Here is a 26,785-nt window from a genome sequence, read left to right as displayed (position 1 = left end):
TCTTGCAAACAATGCATTTGATTACTTATTACTTATGTCTACAATGCTAACAATACTGTTTACAATACTAAAAGTGTTAACACTAACGTAAGATGGTGCACAGCTTGCAACACGAACAAACAGTAATAAACAAATGGAAAGAGGCCAAATCAAGACTGCCAAAAAAGCGAGTTATTCAAAATCTAGCAACCATGTCACCTTTTTTAATAATAAATAACAAAATAACTAAAACAAATTTTCACTCCAAACTCCCCAGAATTACATAATAACATTAATATCTTACGAAATACGGCAGATTTTAGCTCGGAAATTGTCTAGTTTATTTCTTTTATTGAAAACAAAATTATCCGTTTGAAAACATCGCCTATCAGAATAACATGTAGTAAGCAGCAGCAAACTTTTTAACCGGAACTAGAGTAGGTCCCGAGCTCGAGATTGTTATTGTTTACATTTCTATTGAAAACACCATCCATTTCGAAAAAACCACTTCTATCGAGTGTGGGCAACTGAAAACTCGTACGCTGTGCGTTTACGTATGTTCCAGCGACGTTTAGCGCTAAATGTTTGGGCCAGAATCGTACATGATCATTTGATTGGTTCATACCTACTGTCAACACGCCTGGAAAGAGATTCATACCTTGTGTTTTTGTAAGATATGTTGTCAGAAATATTAAACCTTGTTACAGCACACAGCGCATGTGGTTCCAACATGATGGAGCTCCAGCCCAGTGACTCAATTGGCCGGCCCAATCATCCGATTTGTCAAGTCTGGGTTTTTCTTCTAGGATCAAATGAAGAGCCTCATCTACGACGATATTCCTATAGATTCTACGGAAGACCTTATTGTCCGGATACCCGTAGCTGCTGATATCGTAAGAGGGGTGAGGTATTTTCGGCCAATGTGTGGCAGTCACTCTTTCGAGGGTGTGATGCCTGCGTTGATGTTTTGCGGACACAATTTCGAGCAGGTTCCTGTGATGGGGGACTCAGTGTTAACTTTCTTTTGTTGAATAAAAAATTCTCCTTCATTTTATTCTATCTCCGAATGTTTCCTATCATTTCGTGACACAGCATGTTTCGCGCTCGAACGCTTTACGACTTTCATTCCGGAGTATGAATTTGTGCTTGTTTAATAGTTTTCTATCACCCTCTAACGTATGTACCATGAGTTTTGGGACACTGTATTTTTATGTTGAATCGAATAGGACTTAACGTGAAATGGCGAATAGTTTAAAACAGCTGCTCTTATAGTGGTCTGCTGACCAGTGACCACCGGAGGTCCTCATCACGTTTCTAGGCTGTCCGTGAAGGTCTGTCATAAATTGTTAAGATTTTCTTCTTCTTCAGACTCTGAAAGGCCTCGTGGAAAAATTGAAAGATGAGTAATCCTAGATTATAGATTACTTAATTGCCCCAATGAAAAAACTCTATTGGAACGTGTATTTTCATCTAGAATATTATCCGATTTTTTTTTTATTGTTTGCAACTACGTAGCCATTACTACAACGTAATATTTTCAAAAGATAGCAGAAGCACTTATGCAAAGATTAAGAGCTGAATTCGTAGCGTGTCAATACGATAACGATTTTATCTATCTCGATTTCCTAATCGAATTGCGCCTTTGCGACACCTTTGGAAATCTCTACAGGTGGAGCTTTGAAATTGGCATACAAGAATAAGTCCTTGTAAACAGAACTTTCCCAAACTTCTGGATTCACTTACAGAAATTTTTTTTCCAAGCGGACCTCGAATGCACTGAAATTTCTGATGCCTTGTGATATTAAGTACCACTACAATTATTAAAAATTAATTCATTAGTATATATTTTACCGGCAAAGTATGAAATCCAGCATTATATCTAATGCCTTTGCCTAAAACTAGCCGGAAAAGTATGAAATGATGTATGTTTCACACATTGCCTAGGCATTATGTATAATGCCGGATGTTATTTCGGCAAAGTATGAAATAAACGTCCTGATGAGGTTATTGTGTAAATGATGCGCATGTTACTGCGAATGACCGAAATCGGTGGTTGTTGACTTTCTACGGTGAATGGTGACAATCACATAGTGGCTTTGGTGAATGTCCGAAATATTTATTACATTCGATTTGATCAGTGGCCCCCATCCCCCCAAGCTCTTGGACAAATTCTAAATTCCCCTCTAAACTATTCGTTTTATTTAGTGTAAAAATCCCCCCCCCCCAAGCTTTAAGTGGGCGCATCGTGCGCCCACCTTCCCCCCTGGTGGGGGCCCCTGGATTTGATATTAATTTATTCGTGGATATAATTACATTTATTCGATATTTTAATACTTACTGACGATAGATTAGAGGAAACATCACTGTTTGGAGTATGCGGACAAATATGCCCCGGGCAATGATATTTGACTTGAAAAAAATTTAGTGTAGGATATACCGGGCAGTGGCCCTTGACCTTAAAAACATCAGTGTAGGGTATACCGGGCAGGGACCCTTGACCTTAAAAAAACATCAGTGAAGGGTATACCGGGCAATGGCACTTGACCTTACAAAACCATTGCCCGGTATACCCTACACTGATGTTTTATTAAGATCAAGGGCCACTGCCTGGTATATATTTGCCCGATACTCCAAACACTGATGTTTCTTCTAATCTATTGTCAGTAAGGATTAAAATATCGAATAAATGTAATCATATCCACGAATAAATTAATATCAAATCGGATGTAATAAATATTTCGGACATTCACCAAAGCGACTGTGTGATTGTCAAACATTTACCGGTGAAAGTCAACAACCACCGGTTTCGGTCATTCACAGTAACATGCGCATCATTTACATAATAACCTCATCAGGACGTTTATTTCATACTTTGCCTAAATAGCATNAATTTCTTTCATAAAAACAGTATTGCATCTCTTTCCTTCTTCACCAGACAAACCTTACAGGATTATACGAAATATCTGAAATAAAAGAAAGAAATCACTTTCATGATAAAATTTTACCAACACATTATTAGAATAAGAGAGATTAAATACCATTAATTTGAAATCATTTAAGTCCTTAGGTATCCCCTTTAAACTTATTTTAAGTTTGACAGATATTTTGATTAGAGTTCTAAGATTATTCTATACACTAATGAAAGATGGCAGGTATATTTGGTTTTGTAGTTCTTATGTTTGGATTGAAATTTGTTTTAAGAAAAATAGATTGTATTTATGATCGAAGACTATTAAAAATTTATGTATATTGAAAAATTAGTAAGGTACACTTACATACTTACTGTCATTGTAGACATTGTAGACATTTACATACTTACTGTAATCATTAGAGCCCGGAAGTTCAGGCAAAATGCCATAAATGCCCTTTTCTGCCTTTTTTAAACGTTTTCTTCTGAAAATGCCTTTTTCGTTCCTTTTTTTCATAAATGCCTTTTTCTGTCTAATTTAAAATTTTTCTGCAAAGCTTTTTGTGCTTTTGACCGAGCATAAATTTTGAAGTACAGAAATGGTTGACTGTCATCCGACGTATTGTAATGCATTTATAGAGATTAGGACTTTTGTCATGTATTTTATCTTCAGTGTAAATGCGCCTTGCAGCGACTCAACTCAACTCCATCTTTTGTTATCCCGCGCTAGTCAGTTGTTGTTCAGCTTTAAACGTAACAAGATGTAAACCTCACCTTCTCCCTAATAATATATGTTTTACCTTGATTCTTGTATATAATAATTTGGCGACGAGGATAAAAGAATAATAATGACGGAACTCAATCAATTAATTACAACTCTTCAAGAATTTGTTCAATCAGTAAAATCAACACCAGAATCGAAACGAAACCCAAAAGATGTCATTGCTACTCACAACTTATCATTCGATCCTTTTGATGCCGCAGTCGAATCCTTTGATTGTTATTCTCAACGACTTGAAAATTATTTCAAATTAAAAGGACTGTCAGCAGATGATCAGAAACAGAAGAATTAAAGGTACTCGTATTAATTAACTGTCTTGGCTCACAACAATACCAGCTGCTTTCGAGTCTTACTGCACCGGATATTCCGTCGACAAAAACATTTCAAGAACTGCTATTGCTTTTAAAGAAGCATCTATCACCGAAACCGAATGTTCTTACCGAACAACATAATTTTTTTTCTAGACATCAACATCAAGGTGAGTCGATTTCTACTTTCGTTTCTTCATTGAAAGATTTAACAAAAAATGCTGAATTCAAATCTGAATGTAATTCTAATAACTGTTCTAAATCTATGTTAAACTTATTATTACGATCACAATTTATCAGAGGTTTAGCTGATGCCGATATTCGTGAAAAATTATTGCAACAAGGTGATGCTACATTTGATAAAACTATTGAAATTACCTTAGCAATTGAAGCTGCTAAAATCGAAAATAAAGAAGTTTATAAGAGTAATTATCCTAATTTCATTAATAAAATATCAAGTGGCTATATAAAGAAAAAGTTCAACAGTAATTTTCGAAATTCCGAAAACGAAAGTAAACATCAAAACAGAAGTAGATCAAAATCGCCTATGAAAAATAAAAGCAGTATTAACTTAAAAGAACTTGGATTAGAGGGATTATATTTACATTGTGGAAAAACAAATCATAAAACTCAAGATTGTTTTCTTAAAAATAAATTACGATGTTAATCTTGCATGAAACGAGATCATTTAGCTAACGTGTGTATATCAAAACAGTTCAGAAATAGATCTAGAAATCGAAATATAAATCAAATAACGGATGATTCTAATGAACTAAGTACTAACATAAATCAAATTTATGATGTATTTTTGAACGATTTCAATCATGATGACAAAATGTATGTTCCAGTTAAATTGAATAGCATTGAGCATCGCTTCGAATGCGATTCCGGAAGTAAGGTTAGCATAATAAATAATGACGAATTCAAAAAATTATGTCTGAATGTACCGATAAAAAAAACGAATGTATCTTTTAGAAGTTATACGGGACAAATTTTTAAGCCTCTTGGCGTTGCCCAGATTAAAGTATCAGATCAAAATAAATCTAGCTTTGAAGATTTGTATGTTGTTTCGATAAAGAAAAATTCTATATTAGGGCGTGATTGGATTAGAAACTTGAATATTAATTTAAATGATCTTCACATTATTTCTTCACAAAATACAAGTATTAAACCCAGCATTACTTGTACTGATTTTTCTATACAGAAAATTATTGATTCTTTTTCTGATGTGTTTGAACCTAAAATTGGTTGCATTCCTGATTATACTTGTACACTAAAGCTAATTCCAGATGCTAAACCCATTTTTATTAAACCACGTACTGTACCGTATGCTTTAAAATCAAAAGTAGAACAAGAATTAGATAAATTAGAAGCGGAAGGTGTAATAGAAAAAATAGACGTATCAGAATGGGGTACACCCCTAGTAGTTGTCCCAAAGCATGATGGCACAATTCGTATTTGCGCAGATTTTAAAGTTACAATCAACAGTCAGCTTCAAAATGCCAGACACCCAATTCCTAGAATTGAGGACATTTTCAATAAATTACGCGATGGGAAATATTTCTGTACGCTCGATATCCACAAAGCATATTTACATTTGAAAGTCGATGAAGAAAGTGCAAAATATCAGACTCTTTCTACTCATAGAGGTACATACTTAGCAAAAAGATTATTTTTCGGAATAAAAACTGCACCAAATGAATTCCATAAATTTATTGATCAGTTTGTCCAAGATTTGGATGGAACTATTGCCTACTTTGATGATATTATCATCCAAGGAAAAGATAAACAAGATTGCCAGCAACGTTTAATTAAAGTATTAGAAAAGTTACGGGAACATAATTAGCATCTTAATCTTAACAAATGTAGATTTTTCGAGGAAAAAGTTCAGTATTTGGGACATGTTATCAGTTCTGCTGGACTACACAAATCACCTGATAAAATTCAAGCTATATCCGAAACACCTCGACCAAACTCCGTTGATGATGTTCGTAAATTCATTGGACTTGTCATGTATTATTCTAAGTTCATTCCAGATGCTTCCAGCCTACTTCATCCACTAAACAAACTCTTATGTAAAAACGCACGTTTCCGATGGACTGCAGAATGTGAATCTGCGTTCATAAAAGCAAAATCAATTATAACCAGTGACCAGATTCTAGTGCCTTTCAATCCAGCTCTTCCAGTAACATTAGCTACTGATGCCAGCCCTTTTGGACTTTCAGGAGTTCTTTCACACACTATGCCAAACGGTATAGAGCGTCCTATCGCTTTTGCTTCCAGAAGTCTCACAGTTGCCGAGAAAAATTACAGTCAATTGGATCGTGAAGCTACAGCTGTGGTTTGGGCTTGCAAAAAATTTTACGATTATATTTTTGGCAGAAAATTTACCTTGATTCTCGATAACAGAGCCATTTGCGCTATCTTCCATCCAGAGAAAAGCCTCCCAGTTATGACTGCTTCAAGAATTCTTCGATATGCTCAATTTCTTTCGAGTTTCGATTACACAATTATACATAGAAAATCTGAAAAGCATACAAATGCTGATTACCTTTCAAGAAATCCTCTTCCACTACCAGTTAATTACGTCAACTGTATTGATGAATCACAAGCACTCCAGCAATTTATCATAAATTACATTTCAACTGAAACAATTACAGCAAAACAAATTCAAACAGAAACAGAGCTTGATCCTGATCTTAAAAAAATAAAATACGATATTGTTATTGGAAACAAGTTTGATCCCAGTATAACCATTCAAGATGGAATCCTATTTAGAGGAAATCGAGTTATCATTCCTAAATCTCTTCAACCTGAAATGCTCAAGCAACTACATTCTACACACATAGGAATTGTGAAAATGAAAGCTCTATCTCGAAACTACTGCTATTGGAAAAACATTGACACCGATATTGAAAACATGGTTAAGAGTTGCCGTGAATGCTGTGATGTAAGAAAAAATCCAGCGAAAGCACCTCTTCACATATGGGAAACACCGGAGAAAAATTGGCAACGCGTGCACATCGACTATGCCGGACCCTTCATGGAGCATCAATTTTTAATTGTTGTGGATTCACTTTCAAAATGGCCTGAAATTTTTGCTATGAAGACATCTCCTACATCATCAAACACAATTTATTATTTAGAAGAAATTTTTAGTCGTCATGGATTGCCTGAAATTTTAGTTTCTGATAATGCCGCAATTTTTAAGTCAGCTGAATTCCAACATTTTTGTAAGTCAAATGGTATTAAACAGCGTCTTATTGCTCCAGGCTATCCAGCTACAAATGGCCAAGCAGAGCGCTATGTCCAGATATTAAAAACGAAATTAAAATGCATGAAGTATCATCCAGGTTCCCTCCATAGTAAATTATGCAAACTACTTTTCCGATACAGAATAACACCACTTAACAATGGAAAAACTCCGTCAGAAATGTTATTTGGTAGAAACTTAAGATGTGAATTCGACTTAATCAAACCAACTAAAGGACAAAAAAATAATGCCTTGCAGCCAGAATTTAACAAAAATTTCAAGTTAGGAGAAAGAGTACAGTCTCGCAACTATACATCATCTGCTAAATGGAAGTATGGAACTGTTGTTGAAAAACTTGGACGACTTCACTATCTCATTGAATTAGACGACGGTTATGTGATCAAGCGTCACTTTAACCAATTAAGAGCTTGTCAAGTTGAAAAATCAATAACTCCTTCTTTAAAATTTTCTAGGCCCAGGACAGTACACTTTTCTCTTCCAGTATCCAGTTCTACATCCACCATACCCTCCTCTCGTCCGGTATCCAGCTCTACACCCACCATACCCTCTTCTCTTCCTGTATCCAGCTCTACATCCGCCATACCCTTTTCTCGTCCAGTATCCAGCTCTACACCCACCATTCCCTCCTCTCTTCCTGTATCCAGCTCTACACCCACCATACCCTCCTCTCTTCCAGTTTCTAGTCCTGTAACCCAGAGAAAACCAATGCAGTTAAGGAGATCAACTCGGGAAAAAAGACCAGTCACCAGATTAAATCTCTAATTATTCGTTATTGACTCTTAAATTTTAATAATTCATAATTAACCTTTTATTTAAGAGCCAGAGAATTGTCATGTATTTTATCTTCAGTGTAAATGCGCCTTGCAGCGACTCAACTCAACTCCATCTTTTGTTATCCCGCGCTAGTCAGTTGTTCAGCTTTAAACGTAACAAGATGTAAACCTCACCTTCTCCCTAATAAAATATGTTTTACCTTGATTCTTGTATATAATACTTATAAACCAAGCTAAGTCAATTTTCTGTTGGGGAACCTCTTGATAGAAGAAAGCATTGGCATTGAAGGTTAACTCTTTCGTCCCCATACCCTTTCCAGTTTTTTTATTTTTGTAAAAAAAGGCATTTTCAGCTTCTGTTTTTAATCTTCAAAGTATGTACAAAAGCGGTCTAGAAAGCATAGAACCGGAATTGAGAGTACAGATTTGAAATATATACCTGATATAACGAACAGCACTTGTAAAAGAAAGGCAGCACCATCCTTCTCATTAAAAACTTTAATACAGTCAAAAACATTATTTATTTATTTGAAATTAATATTTCGTAATATTTTTAATTAGTTTTTTACCTTTTTTCTTAATGAAAAAAGAATATAAGTGTCATGCTGAAATATGTGTCACATATTTCCTAAGATTTAAAAAATTAAATTATTATCTAATTTAATCCTTTTTCAATAAATAAAAATCATTAATATAATCTGCAATCTTTTATCACCACTACCTTGAATTGAATACAGAATCAAATCTATTTTTAGATATTTCCTCTACATCCAGCCTAACACATTAGCATAGAATTTGAAAAACGTTTTACGGTTGCTAATGTTTTGAATTCATTATTATTTCTCGCACTTTCTTTTCCGCCAACACATTTGAATGCGTAAGCTTAAGAAAAAGAGCCTTGGCAATAGATTAAACCAATTAATAGCCAAAACGGGGATTCCTTATCTTTCCTTGGCGAAAACTATGTTAACGCTCTCATTTCACTTGCAATTTTGATTTTTCGGTAGATGGAATTGTCCTGTGGGGCTCAGCACTGCTGACATTTTTTTGTCTATATAAATTATTAAATATAAAAAAAAAGTTTAAAAAAGGGCCCGGACTGTGTGGCTGCAGGGCTAAACCACAGAAAACACCTCCGTCTACCAAGAAGTCAAAAATGTAAGTGGCATATGTGCGTTAACATAGTTTTCGCCAAAGAAAGTTAAGGAATCCATGTAATGGCTATTGATTGGTTTAATTTATTGCCAAGGCTCTTTTTCTTAGCCTTGCTCATTCAATGGCGGGAAAGAAAGTGTGTGAAATAATAATGAATTCAAAACATCAACCATTCTATGCTAATGTGTTCGACAGATGTACAGGGAATCTCTAAAATTCGATTTTATTCCTTACTCAATTCAAGGCTGTGGTATAAAAATATTACAGATTGTATTGATGATTTTTATTTATATATGATTTTTATTTGAAGGAAAATCTAATCACAGTAACATTATAACTTTTCTGCTGTGTTCTTTTATGACTACAGACAGAAAATTTTTTGAATTTTTTAAAATAAATTTTGAATTTGATTAAGGCGTTATTAAATTTTAATATCTTTGTGTTTGATTAAACTTTACAGATATTGCCTCGAATTCAAATTTTCCCCTTTGTTTGGAAGAAAACGTGGCTTAATAATCTACTTAAATTTTTTTTTGAGTGCTCGATGTTAAAATTCCTTTAAACTAAAAGAGTCAAAATTGTCTTCCCATTGGCCGCCAGCGGCGAGTAGCTGGTTCGGTCAGACAAACTTAAGAAGACGCCATACAGCGGGAGAAGCCTTTCATCGCAAATTCTATCTTACCTCTATAACTAATTTGTGAATGGTGGGAATATTTTTGCCAATTAGGAAAATTTAAAACACTGATTACCAAATATCTGAATAAAACCTTTTTTTTTTTAGTTTATCTTTATAATCTTATCTAAATTCAATATCAAATTATGGTTGGATTGTGTTATTTCGCATTAGTTTCTATGAGGGTGATTCCCCAATAATTCTAAAATAACAGAATGAAACTGTTTTAGCATTGTCTTATAATCTGATAAGGAGCACACAGATCGGAATTGAAGAGACATATCTATTTCGATAGCACAGCAGGTGTTATTTTGTATTAATGTCAATTATGGTAATTATACCCATATAACTACAAAATTTTGATATGACACTTTTTATTTATTAATTTTATTTATAATTTTTTTATTTTTATTTATTAATTTTTTTAGAGGAAAAAACAAACAATTAAAAAAAGCATTTGATAAGAAAAACACTGTCTAAATTTGAAAACTTATATCTTGATAAGAAAGTGTTATTAACTCCTCGACACATAATTTTTTTATTAAACATATTTTTCATTATTTTGAATTATTTAGCGAAAATAAGAGTAAGTTAAAAATAATAAGTCAAAATAAGTAAAAAACAATGTTATTAAAATTAATAAAAAATAATTTAGTCAAAATAAGTGAAAAACAATGTTATTAAAATTAATAAAAAAAATAATTAAGACAAAATAAGTGAAAAATATTATACTATTTAGTATTTTAATAATTTATGCGTGGAACACTGGTGTCTTTTTCTGCGCTAAAGATAAAACACGACTCACTTCCGAACAATAATTTTTCAAATTAGGCAAACAAGGATATCCGATCTCCTCCAAAAAAGATAAACAGAACTGTTAATTAGGCTAGTTACTCCTAAATACTCAGATAATTATGAAGTATCTTGTTAACTGCAAAATATTAAAATGAACTTTCTTATATCTAATAACAAACACGTGGTCCGCATTTGAAACTTCTATAAGCATTGCTGTAATTAGGCTAATTACCTCCGATTATTACAAATGTTGAGATGAAAGTTTTTTACTTTTATATTATATTTGATAAAAGACACTTGATCTAAATTTGACAAAAGCGTGTTATTTAGCATTACTGCCAATTAGGCTTATTACTAAGGCTCTTGCAAATGTCGAAACGAAAATTTTCTTTTATATGCGGTAAGAAACACTTGGTCTAAATTTATGACTTCTATCTTTACAAAAGCGAGTTATTTAGCATTTCTGTCAATAGGCTAATTACAAATTGCGTTGTATTTTATGCTGCTATAATTTTTCACACTCGAATATAATCGAGAATTAAAAATAACAATGTGTTTTTTAATATAAAGTGTGTTTTCTTACATAAAAAAAAAAGATTTTTTTTGCTCGGTTTTTTTCAAAAAATCTGTACTTTAAAGGGTTAAAAGAGGCAAAAAATCATTATCTGAATTTCCTGAATCATTATTTAGAAGGAGCCGCTATGGGTCAGGTCAGGGGAATAAGCTTTCGCTTCCCATTGAGGTGACCCAAGTTCGAATGCCAACGATAGTCAAGTGATACGAATTCTATAACGACCACAGTGCTGATGAAAAATATCTTCAGTAGTTCACGGGCTAGAGTTGAAATACTGGGGCCTTGTCCTCGGCCCAACCCATCGCAAATACGGGTTAGTTCCGTCAAAGAGTTTTCCACGATGGCTAGTTAGTCTCTATGCTTAATCCAAAAGTTCTCTTGTCTTCTGGCTTGGGTTCAAAATTACAAGGCTATGGAGTTGAGCATTAATTGCCGCAGAAGAATTGTGTCGGCTCTTAAACGCCGATTATAAAATAAAATAAAAACAGTCTTTGGGTAAGTGGGGTAAGAAGTAAGAAAATCAAGTTGGAGTTTCATAATAAATTTGAAAGTGCTTAAAATATAACAATAAAATAATTTTAATTACGGCGTTTTATTAGTTTGTTAATTAGTTTTTTACGTAAATATAAATTACAAAGCTCAAACTCATTAAAAAAAAAAAAGAAGAAGAAGGGTTGGTTGTGGTTGCAGTTCATTTACGTCGCACTAGAGCTGCACAATGGGCTATTGGCGCCGGTCTGGGAAGCATCCCCTAGGATGATCCAAAGACATGCCATCACAATTTTGATCCTCTGCAGAGGGGATGGCACCCCCGCTTCGGTAGTCTGACGACCTGCACGCGAAGTCGAGCGCTTTACGGTAGAACAGTTGAACGATGATCCATACCGCACACCCTCGGTCCCTACGCAGACTGATCCGCACACTGACCGCAGCCAGTGATGCTTGACTTCGGTGATCTGCTGGGAACCGTGTCTTAACGATCAGTCCACTGCGGGACAAGATCAAGTTGGAGATTCAGAATAAATTTGAAAGTGCTTAAAATATTACAATAAAATAAATTTAATTACGGAGTTTTATTAGTTTCTTAATTAGTTTTTTACGTAAATATAAATTACAAAGCTCAAACTCAATTTTTTTTTTAAATGAAGGGAGGAGGAGAGAACTTATGTTTTAAATTATTAATCCAATCATAGTTAATTTACTTTTAGCACTGCAGCTTAAAGCTCAATTCCTTCTTTTATTTGCACATATTTTTAAATTACTTACAAATATATGGTATAAGAATCAGAAAGGTGTTCTGAATTTTATGATTAAAAATACTTTTTACTAAAAAATAATGCAAAATTTTTAGTTTCGATAGCATAATGACAGACGATTAAAAACTTTTGGTTAAACTTTATCATAGTGTCTGTAGTCTAAAAATTTTAAAATGTATTTTTTACAACCCAGAAATGATGAGCATTGCGATGCGTTCATATAATACTGAATAGATGAGCTACAACCAGGGGTTAGATGGAACTCTTGAGTGGTCACTGCATACTGCATGCATCTCACCCAGGACTTTCCACACACCGTTGACAACCAACCAAATACAGTGAACTCTCGTTACTACGATGTCTGATACAGCAATAACTCCCTTTAATTTCTTTTTTGGTCCCGATGAACTTGCATATGAATTAATGTCACGCTCCTCTCAATATATTACGATATTTTTTTCTCCAAATTTCAACCTTATTTTCTCCATTTATTATTGGTTTTCAAATAATGTAAAAAAACTCTTTTATTTTATCATCTTTTTCCGAAAAGAATTCCTATCTGATTTCATTTCCTTCATGTTAAATTAAAAGCTGATCATGAGTCACAAATGACCACAAGCAACCCCTGAAAGAGTTTTTTTTTTTTTTTTTTTTCTGCAGAGGGTGGGTGGAGCACCATTCACAAACGAAAATCAATTTCGTGTTTTGGACTCGGTGCATATTTTGTTGGTTGGACTTGACAGTAAAAAAAAAATATGAATAAACAAACAAAAATATCAAATTATTTTCAATAAAAACGGTTTTTAGGTATGTTTACGATCTTATTTTCTGAATTTATTTCAATTGTTTTTAATATTTAACNAGAGGGTGGGTGGAGCATTATTCACAAACGAAAATCAATTTCGTGTTTTGGACTCAGTGCATATTTTGTTGGTTGGACTTGACAGTAAAAAAAAATATGAATAAACAAACAAAAACATCAAATTATTTTCAATAAAAACGGTTTTTAGGTATGTTTACGATCTTATTTTCTGAATTTATTTCAATTGTTTTTAATATTTAACCATAAATAACTCTCTGCAAATTAATTTATTGCACAATATATAAATATAGTTATAGTTAATACATATATAACATTAAAATTAAAAAAAAAAACGTCCCTAAAGTATGTAGGTCCGCGATGTAACGATATATCCCTCTGCAAAAATATATTTGGTCCACAAAATATTGTTGTAGCGCGGTTTTACTGTATTAGCGGTTAAACAACAGAGCTTGAAAGTTACTGTAGCGTATCTACCACTACAAAATTACAACTACAATTCACTAGTATATAAGACATGTTAACTCGACTCTATGTTGGGGTACCTTTTCATAGATGAAGGTTGACATGGACTGTAATTACTCTCCCATATTGGTGACCTTCGGAAGTGATGCGAACACGCCTACCTTGTCAGTAACGCCCACTTCGATCTGGAAACGCCTACTTCGAAGGATGATCCACATTGAACAGTTGACTTGCTACTTGTGACTGCGACATTATCCACCTCCTCACGCCGTTGCTACTCAGTCTCGTTTCGATCACTCACAACGTCGGCTTGCATACACTCGACTGCTAACGGCAACACAGGAGCGACTGCGACCGTGAAGTTAAACACCTCTCACATTCAGCACTAAAAAAATACGGTGATCTTAATACAGCTCTCCCGGCTTCTCACAAAAACAGCAATGAATCAACTAGTGGTATTCGTTCATCGATTTCTATCACAGATATCATTCTAGTGGGGGAGTACTGTAGCGTATCTAACACTACAAAATTACAACTACAATTCACTAGTATATAAGACATGTTAACTCTACTCTATGTCTGGATACCTTTTCATAGATGAAGGTTGACATGGACTGTAACTACTCACCCTACAGTTACAAAGTTTGACATTAGGGCTGCACTTGACAGATGTAATTTCTGACATTTTTCTTATTTTAATATGTGGATGATATTGAAATCATTGAGATTAAGGGAACCTTACTTTAAGTATATATTATTGCTTTGCAATCATATTTCAGTTTTCACGATCTTTCATGCAGTGCCCCCCCCCAAAGCTCTTGGGCAAATTCTAAATTCCCCCCAAAACTATTCGATTTCTTTAGTGTAAAAATTTTCCCCCAAGCTTTAAGAGGGCACATCGTGCCCCCACCTTCCCCCCTGATGGGGGTCCCTGCTTTCATGGTTTTGGACATAACAAAAGTTCTTTATACGTGCGATATTTATCAACATTTAAAAAATTCATTATATTTTTTGAAAAATAGAGGCTAGCAAAAATTTTAAGTCTGGTATATTTTGAACTGAAATTGCATACCCTACTGTTCTTAATTACCAACGAAAAGAAGAAGAAAAAAATAATAACCACACAACTTTATAATTGCTTCTCAACTTATTTTGGCACTTTATCTGTTAGCTTCGTTGTCAATCAGCAATTTATCAGTTATTTACTAACCACAAAGGATTTTTATGACATTTGATTCATATATATAAAACTAAGAGAAAAATAAATTAACATACATAGCAAGTATAATTTCTATTTCCTTACCATAAATCTTGGTGATAATTTTAGCTAAGAAGTTTGGTTATAATGAATAAATGGTTTAAAACTCAATCAACTATAATAAAGAAAAAAAAATACCCAAATTACAATAAGTTAAAAATACTGAGGTATTGAGTTCCAAGTTAAGAAAAGGTTAAAATTGTAATATACACATGAATAAAGCTTAGAAATTTAAAAACAGCACAGCTAATGCCTCATAAATTATCATACTATTGTTTCAATACTATAAGGAGGAATCTTTTTAGCATCTAAATATAGAATGTGCTCTTTTCATCTGACACTGATGAAGGTTCTTCATGGAACTGAAACAATTGCATGCCTGTTCATACGGCATTATTTGTGCTCTTTTTCACACTGTTCAGCTTAATTCACTACTTCGAAGTATAAAAAAATTATTTTTTTAAAAATAACTTTAATTTCTCATAGAAAATTGTATTGAACTAAACCAATTATAGTACAAAACTTTAGACAGAATTAAAAGCTTAATTCTTTAACGAATATAATAATTTTTCATGGGGAAATTTATTTTTATATTTAAATAAAAAAGACACACAATATACTTATATAGCACATAATTCTCGGTCAGTTTTTAGGTCGGTAGTAGTATTCTAAGGATGATTCGAAGACATGCCATCACAATTTTGATCTTTTGTAGAAGAGATGGAAATGGATTACTTTACGGCAAAACAATTAAATGAGGATTGATTTAGCACAGTTCTTTTGTAGGCTAATCAAAGTGGCCACCCACCCGCTGCAAGTGGTGTTCGACTGTGGTCATCTACTTTGTACAATGTCTTAAGATCAGTCCACTGTGGGACAATTCTAAGACTAATTGATATTGTTTTTATTACACAGCTATCGGAGACATTAAAACTGACTTCATCAAGGTTTCTGAATTTCTTTTTTTAACTTCTCGCTCCCCTCTGAAAAACATAAGGTTTTGTAACACTGAGATAGTGTGGTGTGCTTTGAAACTATTAAAGAGATGCCAACCTTGAAGTTGAGGCATTTCCCAATTTTTAAAATGTTAACAAAATATTAAATAAGACAAAATTAATTTGATTCTTTAGCACTTGTAAGCTTTAATGTAGGATTATCAGCTAAGTGCATAGTCTAATCTTTCAACAAAAAATAAGCACTTTTTAAACACTCAAAAAATATTTTTAAGTACTATATATATTAACAAAATAATTTTCAAAGACTTTACAGGATTATGATAAAATACCTGACAAAGAACTCTTTTCTTGATTATATTAGCCATTACAAAATGATCAAGATATTTTTTAGTTCAATATCAGAAGGTGGAAAATGAAGTCTGAAAGAGAATATCTTGCAAAATGCAGCAGAGTTGCACGAGAGTGCAATAATCTCACCAAACCCAGCTTAGCAAACTTGCAAGTATTTCATCAAGCATGTAAAATGATTAGCGCCTTGATACACTATGGATATATGGTACGCCGAAATAGAATGTGGTTGAATGAATTGTGAAAAACTTTGAATAGAACAATACGAAAAGCACGCTTTTGCTTATACCTGGCAAAAATTGGCATGGTAAAGAAAAATCTTTTTTGAAAAGGGCGCTTTCGTATGCTAACGACCGACGGTACACCGAAATAGATTGTGGTTGAATGAATTGTGAAAACAAAACGTTGAATAGAACAATGTGAAAAGCCCGCTTTTGCATAATGCATGGCAAAAAGCGACATTGCCTTTTTGAAAAGGGAAAAATTAATAACTTTTTAAACATGCAGATCAAAATTAATATAAATCAAATAAAGAGTTTAAAATTTAAAACTTTTAATTTAAAAAAACAAAACAATTTCTCTATTTTAAATAAGATGAGTTGGCACATATACTATTGCTTTATGTAACCATGTAGTTGAAAAAAGTTCCATCAGCTTAAATGCAAGAGATAAGAAATATTCCTTATTATTTTCTTTATAGTAAACAAACAACTTAGTAACACTAATAATTCAATGACAAATTTTTTTTGGCAATAAATTTATACATACAGTATTGTGCCAACTGTATAGCTATTTTCATTGAAATAAAAATAGAAACCTAAGAATCTGATTGGTGCAACTTGTCAAACCAATAAAAATTGTGAATTGAATTTTATTAGCCATATTAGAGATTTGGTGATGAATATTATTAACTGTTTAAAAAATTAGCGAGAAATATCATTTTTAGCTGTTCTAGTGATTTGGCGATGAATATTATTAGCTATTCTAGACACTTAGTACAATAAACATTATAAGTGATTTTAGAGATTTGATGCTGAATATTATCTGTCTTAGAGATTTGGTGATGAATTCAATGTTATTAGTTGTTCTAGGGATTTGGTGATGGATATTATTAGTTGTTCTAGAGATTTGGCGATGAATTGATTATTAGCTATCAGAGATATGGTAATGAATCGAATACTTTTTACCACCATAAAGATTTGATGATGAATAGAATATTTAGCTGTTCTAGAGATTTAGAACATGTTACACACAAACCCCTGCCATACACTTAAAATTTCAAAACACATCATATAGATAAACAATTTAAAAGAAAAAATATCGAAGCAGACCAATTAGCAACAATGTTAATACGTTTTATTTCAAGAATTACATATGACTGTTTAGCATTAAGACTAGTCTAGGAACTACCAAATATTTATCACTACCATTCACTCTGGAGATAACTATCATCCTCAGAGCTTGAAAAACCATCTTGAAACACCCCCTTTGCTTTTCGAGACATTTGGTAGTTATGGTATTGAGATTTTTTAGACGGTGGTTTTGCTGTCCGGAATTCATACACCAATGGAAATATATGTTCAACTGCTCTTTGAATATTGTCTGTACTAGGAGCAGTTATAGTAATGCTCCCTGTAGTGTACAGCTTTAGAGTGGCTTTGAGATCTTTAACTTTATAAGTAGCTCCAGGATGTAACTCGGGTTCATAGCTGGTCAAAAGTCTATGCTTTTGAGTAAACTTGTTGAGATTGATACCAAAGTACATGTAGCAGGTGCACAACACATTTACAATTTTGTACTCAGTAAATCTAATTTTAAATCCTAATTTCTGCAAGCTTCTTGCAACTTTCCTGGCAGCCCTCTTTGCATCCTCGTTGCTAGTGGCACCAGTACATATTACTTTGCCAGAAGAATATACTTTAGCTGTAATTTTTGGATTCCTAAATTTCATAACGACCACTTGCATGTCTCTAATATATTCGACATTAGACCCATTCAAAGCAATCTGTCGGAGATTTAAGTGGCATTTGGTGTTAAATGTAGCAACAACGTTGTTGACTATGATGTCCAGTTCCGGTTGAGCTTCATCTTCCTCCTCTACTTGTGTATGTTCATTAATTTCCTGAACAGGTGCGATTTGATTTCCCTTGAACTGCGGTAGGGCATTTGATAAACTAACGATGCAAGGTCCCTTTTTACGTACTTCTTGGTTATTTGGGCCAACAATGGAATAAATATTGCTATCTTCACGCTTTATAATAGGCTTCACTAGGTTACGCGCGCCATTAATGTTATAAATATTGCTATCTTCAAGCTTTGTAGCAGTTTTCACTTGGTTATGTGTCCCGATAATGGTATAGAGGTTGCTATCTTCACGTTTCGTAGCAGCAACAGTATTTAAAGCAACATTTAGTGGCCCTATATCCATAATGGGGAATTGATAGTCGCTATAAAATCCATTTCCACCACCGTAAAACGACATTTTCAAATAAAGCGATATTGAAGGGTTGTAACTGTGATTGGTATCGGCGTGTGCAATGAAGTATGAATTAAAATTTTCCTTACTATAAAGAAACAAGAATTAGTAATTGTTATTCCGAACAAATTTTCTTTTTTGAAACAGTTTTTAAAGACAAAAAATTTTTTTAGTACCAATACTAGCACAATAATTTTGTTAGACTGCTTTTGTCACTTACGCATGCCGAAATTGCAATCGCAAAGGAAATAGAATTGCTTTGTTTACATTTTTATTAAAAGTCTTCTGGTTGCTTATTTTTGTACAGAAAAGGCTTACTAAATTATTGAGAATAATATATGACAATGGCACAAAATAATTAAATGAAGTGTTTTTAAAACTTTATTTTTTAATTTGTTGATAAAAATATAAATATAAAAGTTTTATATAAAGTAAACTCGAATAAAAAACTACTACTAAAGCATTTAACGGTTAATTTTGGTTTTAACTGGCAGTGTCAATCCCAGAGATTTATTACGTCATCTTTATTGAGATGCGGAAAAAACGGAAGCACGTGGTTAATGTTGTTTTGGCCGGCGTGTAGAAGATTTTGCTCTGACGACTTTGCTTGTAGTCCATTTTCTGCTATAATGACGGAAAAGAAATCAGCTTCTTCCGAATTGGAAGAAAAGTAATTTAAAATAGATTAAATATAATAACTATATAAAATTATATTGTTAGTTTTTTCGAACATGTGTATATATTATTATTTGTTTACTATTTATATTCAGATAATTTTATAGTTATATTTCAATGAGCTATTTCAAAGGGAAATCTAGAGGTGGATAAAAATCATCTAAGCTATTAATTTTGCATTTTTCGACCACTCCTTTGTTAAAATGAGTGTTTTAAAAATATTAATATGAGAAACTGTAAACTTGTATAATTGTAATTTATATTCTCTTTATATACAGGGCCAGAACTAAAAAAGTGGGGGCCCTAGGCACAGAATTGTCTAGGGCTCCCTGGGTGTTACTTTAAACCAAATTTACATTGTTTTATTATGAAGAGTTTTTAAATTATTTCTAACATAAGTAAATTGAGATATATTAGTAAATTTAAACTTACGTAGCGTACCACACTTATACGTATTTCAAATTTTGTTAACTCTTATTTCGAATAGATAATTTTTAAGGAATAGAATATATAGGTAACACTTAGGGGTTCCTGGGCTATTGAACTGTGATAAATCAGGCACTTCATATATATATATATAAATATATTTTATTATTCTTTGCATATTTTTTTTCTCCTTAAAGTGTCTGGAGAAAGAAAATGTTTTCTCATTTAAAAAATAATGATTACTTAGTATTTATAATTGATTTGCCTTTGTTAATATTTTGTGTGTTGTATTTGTTATATAAATTTTTTTTTCACTATTAGTACCAAGGTGTCTACTAAAATTAGCCACTTATTATGCTTGGAATGAATTTTATTAAATATTGGTAATTAGTTGTACCCATTTTTTTTTCTCTGCTACTGCTGGTTTTCCCACAAACTTGGTGACTATTTGACTGCTGGTACCAAGTCAAAATCTTTCCTCTTCATTGATAAATTAGGTATCTAATCCTATAGTCATAAGTCCTGCAGGGGACTGATCGTAAAGACAAGGCTCCTAGTAGAGCACCGAAGTCGAGCATTACTGGCTGCGGTCAGTATAGGCGAGTGCGTGACCACTTTGATCAGCCTGTCTAGGGACCGAGGGTGTGCTGTATCCGTCCTCGTTAAGCTGTTCGGCCATGAAGTGCTCGACTTGGCATGCAGGTTGTCAGGCTACCAATGCAGGGGAGCCATCCCCTCTGCAGAGGATCAAAATTGTGATGGTATGTCTTCGGATCATCCTCAGGGATGTTTCCCAGACTGTCGCCAATAGCCCATTGTGCAGTTCTAGTGCAACGTTAATAAACCTACCTATGATCATAAAATATAAAATTTTTAGTTTTAATCATGTGCAGACCCTCATTTTTTTGTTGTCTTTCCTTTTTCCTCCCACTGCTAATACTTATTGGCCTAATAGTCTTTAGGACATGAACATTCTTTAGAAAACTTTAGGTATTAAGTTGAAACAGGTACCAATATGGAAACATCCCTGGGAGATATTTTGGATAGGTATTGCATAAGAATTTACCCAGTCTGCAATGCACAATTCCATTTCTATTCAGTAAATGTAATTTATTATTCTATTTTAATTGAATGTTAATTTTCGAATTTTTTTGTTCCAAATTTTCAAAAAAACTTATTTTAAGAAAGAAAACCTAAGTTATCGTAGATTTTTTTTTATAAAACTTATATTATTTTTTCAGCAAAATTTAAGTTTTTATTGTTTACTGTTTTGTATTTTTGTGGCTGTCTTCTGAAATTTCTTGTGGCTCTTCAAAAGAGTGGCTTTAAAGTATTTAAAATATTTGCAGAGTCATTGAAGTCTTGGCTAGTGATGCTAACAAAAATGGCATATCACAAGCTGATTTACAAAAGGCTATTCCTACCATACAAGCAAAGGAGTTGGCACCAATTTTGAATTCATTGATGTCCCAAGTGAGTATAAATTTCCTTCACAAAATAATTAGGTCTTACTTCTTTAGGTTCTAAGGTATTTAAATTTTGTCCGAAAGGCTAAAGCTGAGGACTCCTAAGCAGGTCAATGATGAAACATCAGGCCGACCTGGCCTTCCAGTTAACCAGGGTTCGAAAGTAATTGGGATCCTTGGTCTGCAATCACTAAAATTTGATTCAGATTATCATCAAATAATTAATATTGGTTCTCTAGACGAACAATTGATATAAATTGATGGCATTATGCTATTTTGATTTTCAGGTTTTTGATTTAATATCAGGCCTTTTTTAAATGAGAAAAAAGTGTAATTTTTTATATCAAATGATGAAAGCTTAAATATTTTTTAATTTAGTCAGCTTAAAAATTAATAGGTAATGTATATGATGTATAATATTACAAAATTTTGTTTAATTATGGATTATTTTTTTTTAAAAAAATAGCAAAACTAATGAACAAATACAGAAATGATGTTTATTTACTCATTATGATTCACAAATCAACATATAAAAGGACCACTTGTTCAAGTACAGTTACAGAGATGCCAACTTGCTCCAGATATCGTATATATATTTTCGAGTGACAGTCTTTAAATATATGATTCTTAGTTAAATATATTTGATTGATATGATTTTTACTCATCACTACTTCTAAATAATTCAAATGCTTATGTGATATGCCACCTTGTTACAGTTAAGTCGAGTTGAGCCGTTTAAGCAGTTGGCAAAATTAACCGAAAATCTGCAAAATTTAGTTTGTAATTCCCTACCGCTCTCTAAGGTATTTTGTCAAATCTGGAGCAGTTGGCATCTTTGCAGTTTCTCTCACTGAACACATAACTGTTACATCTTATACTGTTACAACTATTACATTCTCTGTTCATGTCTCTGGCTAGAAAACATATCAGTCTTGACTATAACTTTCACTGGTTTCCAGGTGCAATTAAAAACAGTTTGGTTTATAGTTACAGTCCCCGCTGTTTATTAAAATCACTTTCGTTTTATGCTCTTTTGATTTTATTAAGCGGCTGATTTTATTAAGTGTCGATTCAACATTTGAAAGAAAAACAAATTTTTACAACATATTCTAAATGCACACACTTTAAAAGCTGAAATAATGACCACATTAATGCTTTATTTTAACTGATTTAATTATTTTAATAAAGTAAAACCCTACATAAGATTAAATGTACAAAAGTTTTGCAAAATGCTTGCTTGAGTTGCAGTATTTAAAATTAACTTATCAACATCATTTGAGAGTTTAGTCTATGGGCCACTATGTTTTCAAATTTACTGGGTCTTCAGATAAGTTTTTTTTCATTATTTTTAAAGATTTCTAAGTGAAATTTTAATGAACTTTATTTTTCAATCAATTTTAAATTCTGTGAATAATTTGATAATTTCGGTCATAATTATTAAAAGTGTTATCTTTTGTAATTTTTAGGGTAAATTGGATGTGACAAAGAAAAGGAACCAATTATGTTGGCGATGGAATGCTGATGCCAAGTATGCATTTTATTTTATTGTAAAAGGAAGTGGTGCCATGAGTTGATTATTTTGTATAATTATTTGTGGAAAAGTATACAAAAAACTGTGTGCTTTCATATAACATTCTAGAAATTAGATTTCAAAGTTTTTGTATTACATGCACAATAGAATAGCAGAGCTGATTCTGCTCCGGAAAAAATCCGGATTTTTTGCTAACAGTGATCCGGAAGTTTCTGGAGATCAAAGGTCCAGATGTTTAAAAAAATCATTGATCACAGAAGTTTCCGGAAACCAAATTTTCAAAGGTGGAACTTAACACAGTTTATTTTATTTGCTTGTAAGGGAGAGCCAGATACTTTATAAGCTTATATTCATGATTAATATTAATTTTTTATCAGTAAATAATTATTATAATCATAAACTCAAGAAAGACATATTTGTAAATTTTAATTACTTCTCCAGGTCATCATAGGTATGTGTAAATGGTATTGGTATGTGTAAAAATTTAAATATATTTTAAGTAAAGAGATATATTGAGAAAAAGGAAAAAAAACCTTGTTTAAATTTTTTTCAATTTAAACTTTTTTTTTTAACTCAAAAAATTTTCCGGAATTTGGACTTGGGCTCACAATCACCCCTGGAATAGTAAATTGAATAAAATATTCAAAATTGAAATAAGGATACAGCACAATTAAAAATTAACTTTAAAGTTGGGAGACAAAACTATTTTTTTGATAGTGGGCCTTAAAATTAAAAAATGCCATGTTTGGAGGCAACATAAGTTAGGTAAAACTAGAACTATAAAACTGTAAGGTGTGTTTGATTTGAAGGTAAGAAGCATGTATGCCCAAAATCTTAATAATGACGTACATACTTTATTAGAGATAACCTACAAGCACTGAACTCGTAGCATTAAATAAAGGTTGTAAAATGAAATGGTTCAGGCTTTCACTAAAACAATAAGTAAATAAAGTAATCTAGATGCCCAGTAAAAAAAAATAAAATTTAGTTCTGAATGCTTAAATGATTTCAACGCTTTATATATATTTTTTTATAAGCTTTGTATGTGTCTCTCCCTATTCCATTCATACTGTGATGTTATAATTTTCTTGTCCATTTAACATAATATGCTTCCTGTTAGTAGAAATAGAAGCAATTAAGTTGAAACTGAACTATGTTAGTAACAGTGGCATAATTTGGTGAACAAAACCCCCTCAAAATAATATTACCAGATTAATCAAAATAGATCAAAACTTTTTTTGTAACATTTATTTCTTTATTTGCTAATATGTATGTATTATATACATGTAAAATTTTCGTTATAATTTATTTTGTATGCACCTCTTGATTTATAGAAAGTGATTATTATACAATTAAAGTTAAGAAGGATGTAGATAAAAAAAAATTTCATCATTCATTTTTTTTAAAAGGTAAACATATTTAATTTTTTTGTAATTTAACTAACTCCTTTCACTATAAAGCTGCCCTACCGACTAGTAATAACGAAAATAATGGAGGAGGGGATGAAACAACAGAAATTGGGACTTCCAGATTTCTTTAGTTAGACAAAAACTATAGCACATTTATTTCTTACGACATATTATTAAAATTGTGAAATAATAAAATGTATTTTCATTAAAAAAATACGTTGAGAAATCAAATTCTGTTAAGAGAGAATTGAGATAATAAAGATTCTACTGTGAATAGATTTGAATTGTCAACGAAACCAGCATGATGCTCAGCCATAGACCTTTCCCTCAAAAATCAAACTTTACTTACAATATTTCCTGTATTACTTAAAAAAAACTCAGGATTGCCACTCCACAAGGAAAATAGGAAAAACCTGGAAAATACAGGGAATTTAAAAATCACCTAAAATAGCCGGAAAAATGCAGGGAATTTTAATTTTTTTTTCTTTACAAACTGGGAAAATACAGGGAATTTTGTTTCTTATTTTTATCTTTTAAAAAATGGTGACCACTCATAGCATAATCTATGGGATATTTAACCCTGATATTTCGGCTATACTGAACTACAGTGCACTCCCGATTATCCGGGTTAATCACCGGAACAGGTCGCACGGACAATTGAAAAACACGGATAATCCGAAAACTCCTTTTTATTAAAGAAAAAATCAATACCAGTACAAAAAATAGAAAAATTACTGATACTTGCACGTTGTATAACATCAAATTAGGAATTTTCCTTTTAACGTTTGCTGCTTAAAAAATTTTTTAATGCAACTTTACCATATATTGACACATATTTTACAAACCGCAGTAATGTAAAATCCTCCCGTATAATCTAATAAAGTTTCCACAGAGCAGCAGAATGAGAAATTGTATTTCCCTCATTTACTACATCTTCTGCATCAGTTACTATCATCACTGTTTGATTTAACAAGTAACGATGTCATCATCTGTCAAATTCAGGAAGACAGGCTCACACTTTGAAACTAATCTTCTAAATTTTCTTCATCAAAAATTTCGAAACCTTAGATTTATTGTGCTTGCTCAAGAATATTATTATCATATTCTTCTTGAATATCTAAAGATTGTTCATCAAGCGGTATGATCTTTCTCCACGATCGTAATAACGTAGATGATTTTACCTTTGACCATGCTGCTGATATTACATACACTGCAATTCAATAATATTGCTTCTAAAAATTTTTTAGTGTTATAACTTCATGAATAAAATTTTTTAATCGTAAAAATGTTTCTCGTCAAATTTTTTGTTTGACTCTGGAATGAGCACGGATAATCCGCAAACCGGATAATCCGCGCACGGATAATCGGGAGTGTACTGTATTTAATTTAATATAGCATTATTTAAGTATGTCAGCTGTTTTTCCAGCAATTGAAATTAATATAGTTAGCCCAATATAGCTCACACAAGAGCACAATAATTGTTGTTTCGTCATAATATATTGTGTGTAATGTGTACAGTGAAAACACAGGGAATTTTTTTTCCAAATTTGTATATCATTAATATATCATTGCATTTAATAATATCATTAAAAATTATGATTTTTGTTAAATTATTACAAATCTACTGTAACTAACAGTTATGATTTTTGTTAAATTATTACAAGTCTACTGTAACTAACAGTTATGATTTTTGTTAAATTATTACAAATCTACTGTAATTAACAGTTATGATTTTTCTCTTTAGGGTCATTAAGGGTAGCCAAGAAGAGAAAATAATTTTTAAAATCATTAAAGGCGCAAGCGATAAGGGTTTGTTATTTGCTGAAGTATATTATTTATGGTAACGTTTCTCATTTCTACTTTAAATAATTGAATTCTTACTTCATTTTTTTCTTTTTTTAATATTAGGTTTGGCAGTGAACCAGATAAAAAGAGAATGTGGCTTGCCTCAACCCCGAGTAACTAAAATTTTGAAAGAGCTTGAAAGTAGAAAAGAAATCAAATTAGTTATTGCTGTAAGTAATTTATTATAGTTTTTTTTAAAATTATGTTTATAAAGAATTAGGTTAGTATCTTTAAGGGATTGCCACTCCACTCAATTTGAAGTTTTGATGCATAAAATGAAAATGGAATAATGCTTTTCGTTTTCATTTCACCAAACGTAACAATCACTGTAGGATTGAAATAATTTACTCATTTCATTTTTATATTTGTACAAAAAAGAGGACATATTATGGGAAATTTTGATGGATTAATGCATTTCTTCACAAAATATATTGTTCTTAAAATGTATTTTTTACAAATTATTTTATCTTAGAAATGGATCCTTACTCGAAAAAAGAAAAAAAGATGAGGCCTTTAATTTATAATTTCATAAGATGTTTAATTAATTAAACAAGGTTTTTAGTTCTTTTCCCAAGATCAAGATCTTAAATTCATAAAAAAAAAAAAAAAAAAAAAAAAAAAAACAAAAAAAAAA

At 32.1% G+C, this 26,785-nt stretch overlaps 3 protein-coding genes across 3 annotated transcripts in view; 2 read left to right on the top strand and 1 right to left on the bottom strand.

Annotated features, from left to right (window-relative positions):
* The first annotated feature begins 791 nt into the window (after positions 1-791).
* Positions 792-8,012, top strand: LOC107436246 (uncharacterized protein K02A2.6). The gene is made up of 4 exons (XM_071185883.1): positions 792-886; positions 4,133-4,401; positions 5,071-5,803; positions 5,846-8,012. The coding sequence occupies exons 1-4, from the start codon at positions 792-794 to the stop codon at positions 8,010-8,012; spliced, it is 3,264 nt and encodes a 1,087-aa protein (XP_071041984.1).
* A 9,645-nt stretch (positions 8,013-17,657) lies between these two features.
* On the bottom strand, positions 17,658-19,298 carry LOC107452532 (TATA box-binding protein-like 1). The gene has a single exon (XM_043049544.2). The coding sequence runs from the start codon at positions 18,803-18,805 to the stop codon at positions 17,747-17,749; it is 1,059 nt and encodes a 352-aa protein (XP_042905478.1). The 5' UTR covers positions 18,806-19,298; the 3' UTR covers positions 17,658-17,746.
* A 12-nt stretch (positions 19,299-19,310) lies between these two features.
* Positions 19,311-26,785, top strand: part of LOC107452534 (DNA-directed RNA polymerase III subunit RPC6) — a 16,883-nt gene continuing 9,408 nt past the window's right edge. Inside the window, exons 1-5 of the mRNA XM_016069025.3 lie at positions 19,311-19,469; positions 21,250-21,373; positions 22,833-22,894; positions 26,051-26,115; positions 26,215-26,321. Coding sequence (XP_015924511.2) covers positions 19,360-19,469; positions 21,250-21,373; positions 22,833-22,894; positions 26,051-26,115; positions 26,215-26,321 — 468 coding nt within the window. The 5' untranslated portion in view covers positions 19,311-19,359. The remainder of the gene's footprint in view (positions 19,470-21,249; positions 21,374-22,832; positions 22,895-26,050; positions 26,116-26,214; positions 26,322-26,785) is intronic.

The sequence above is a fragment of the Parasteatoda tepidariorum genome, chromosome 9, assembly GCF_043381705.1.
Source record: "Parasteatoda tepidariorum isolate YZ-2023 chromosome 9, CAS_Ptep_4.0, whole genome shotgun sequence".
Lineage (NCBI taxonomy): Eukaryota > Metazoa > Arthropoda > Arachnida > Araneae > Theridiidae > Parasteatoda > Parasteatoda tepidariorum.
This window is presented reverse-complemented; position numbering and strand designations above follow the sequence as displayed.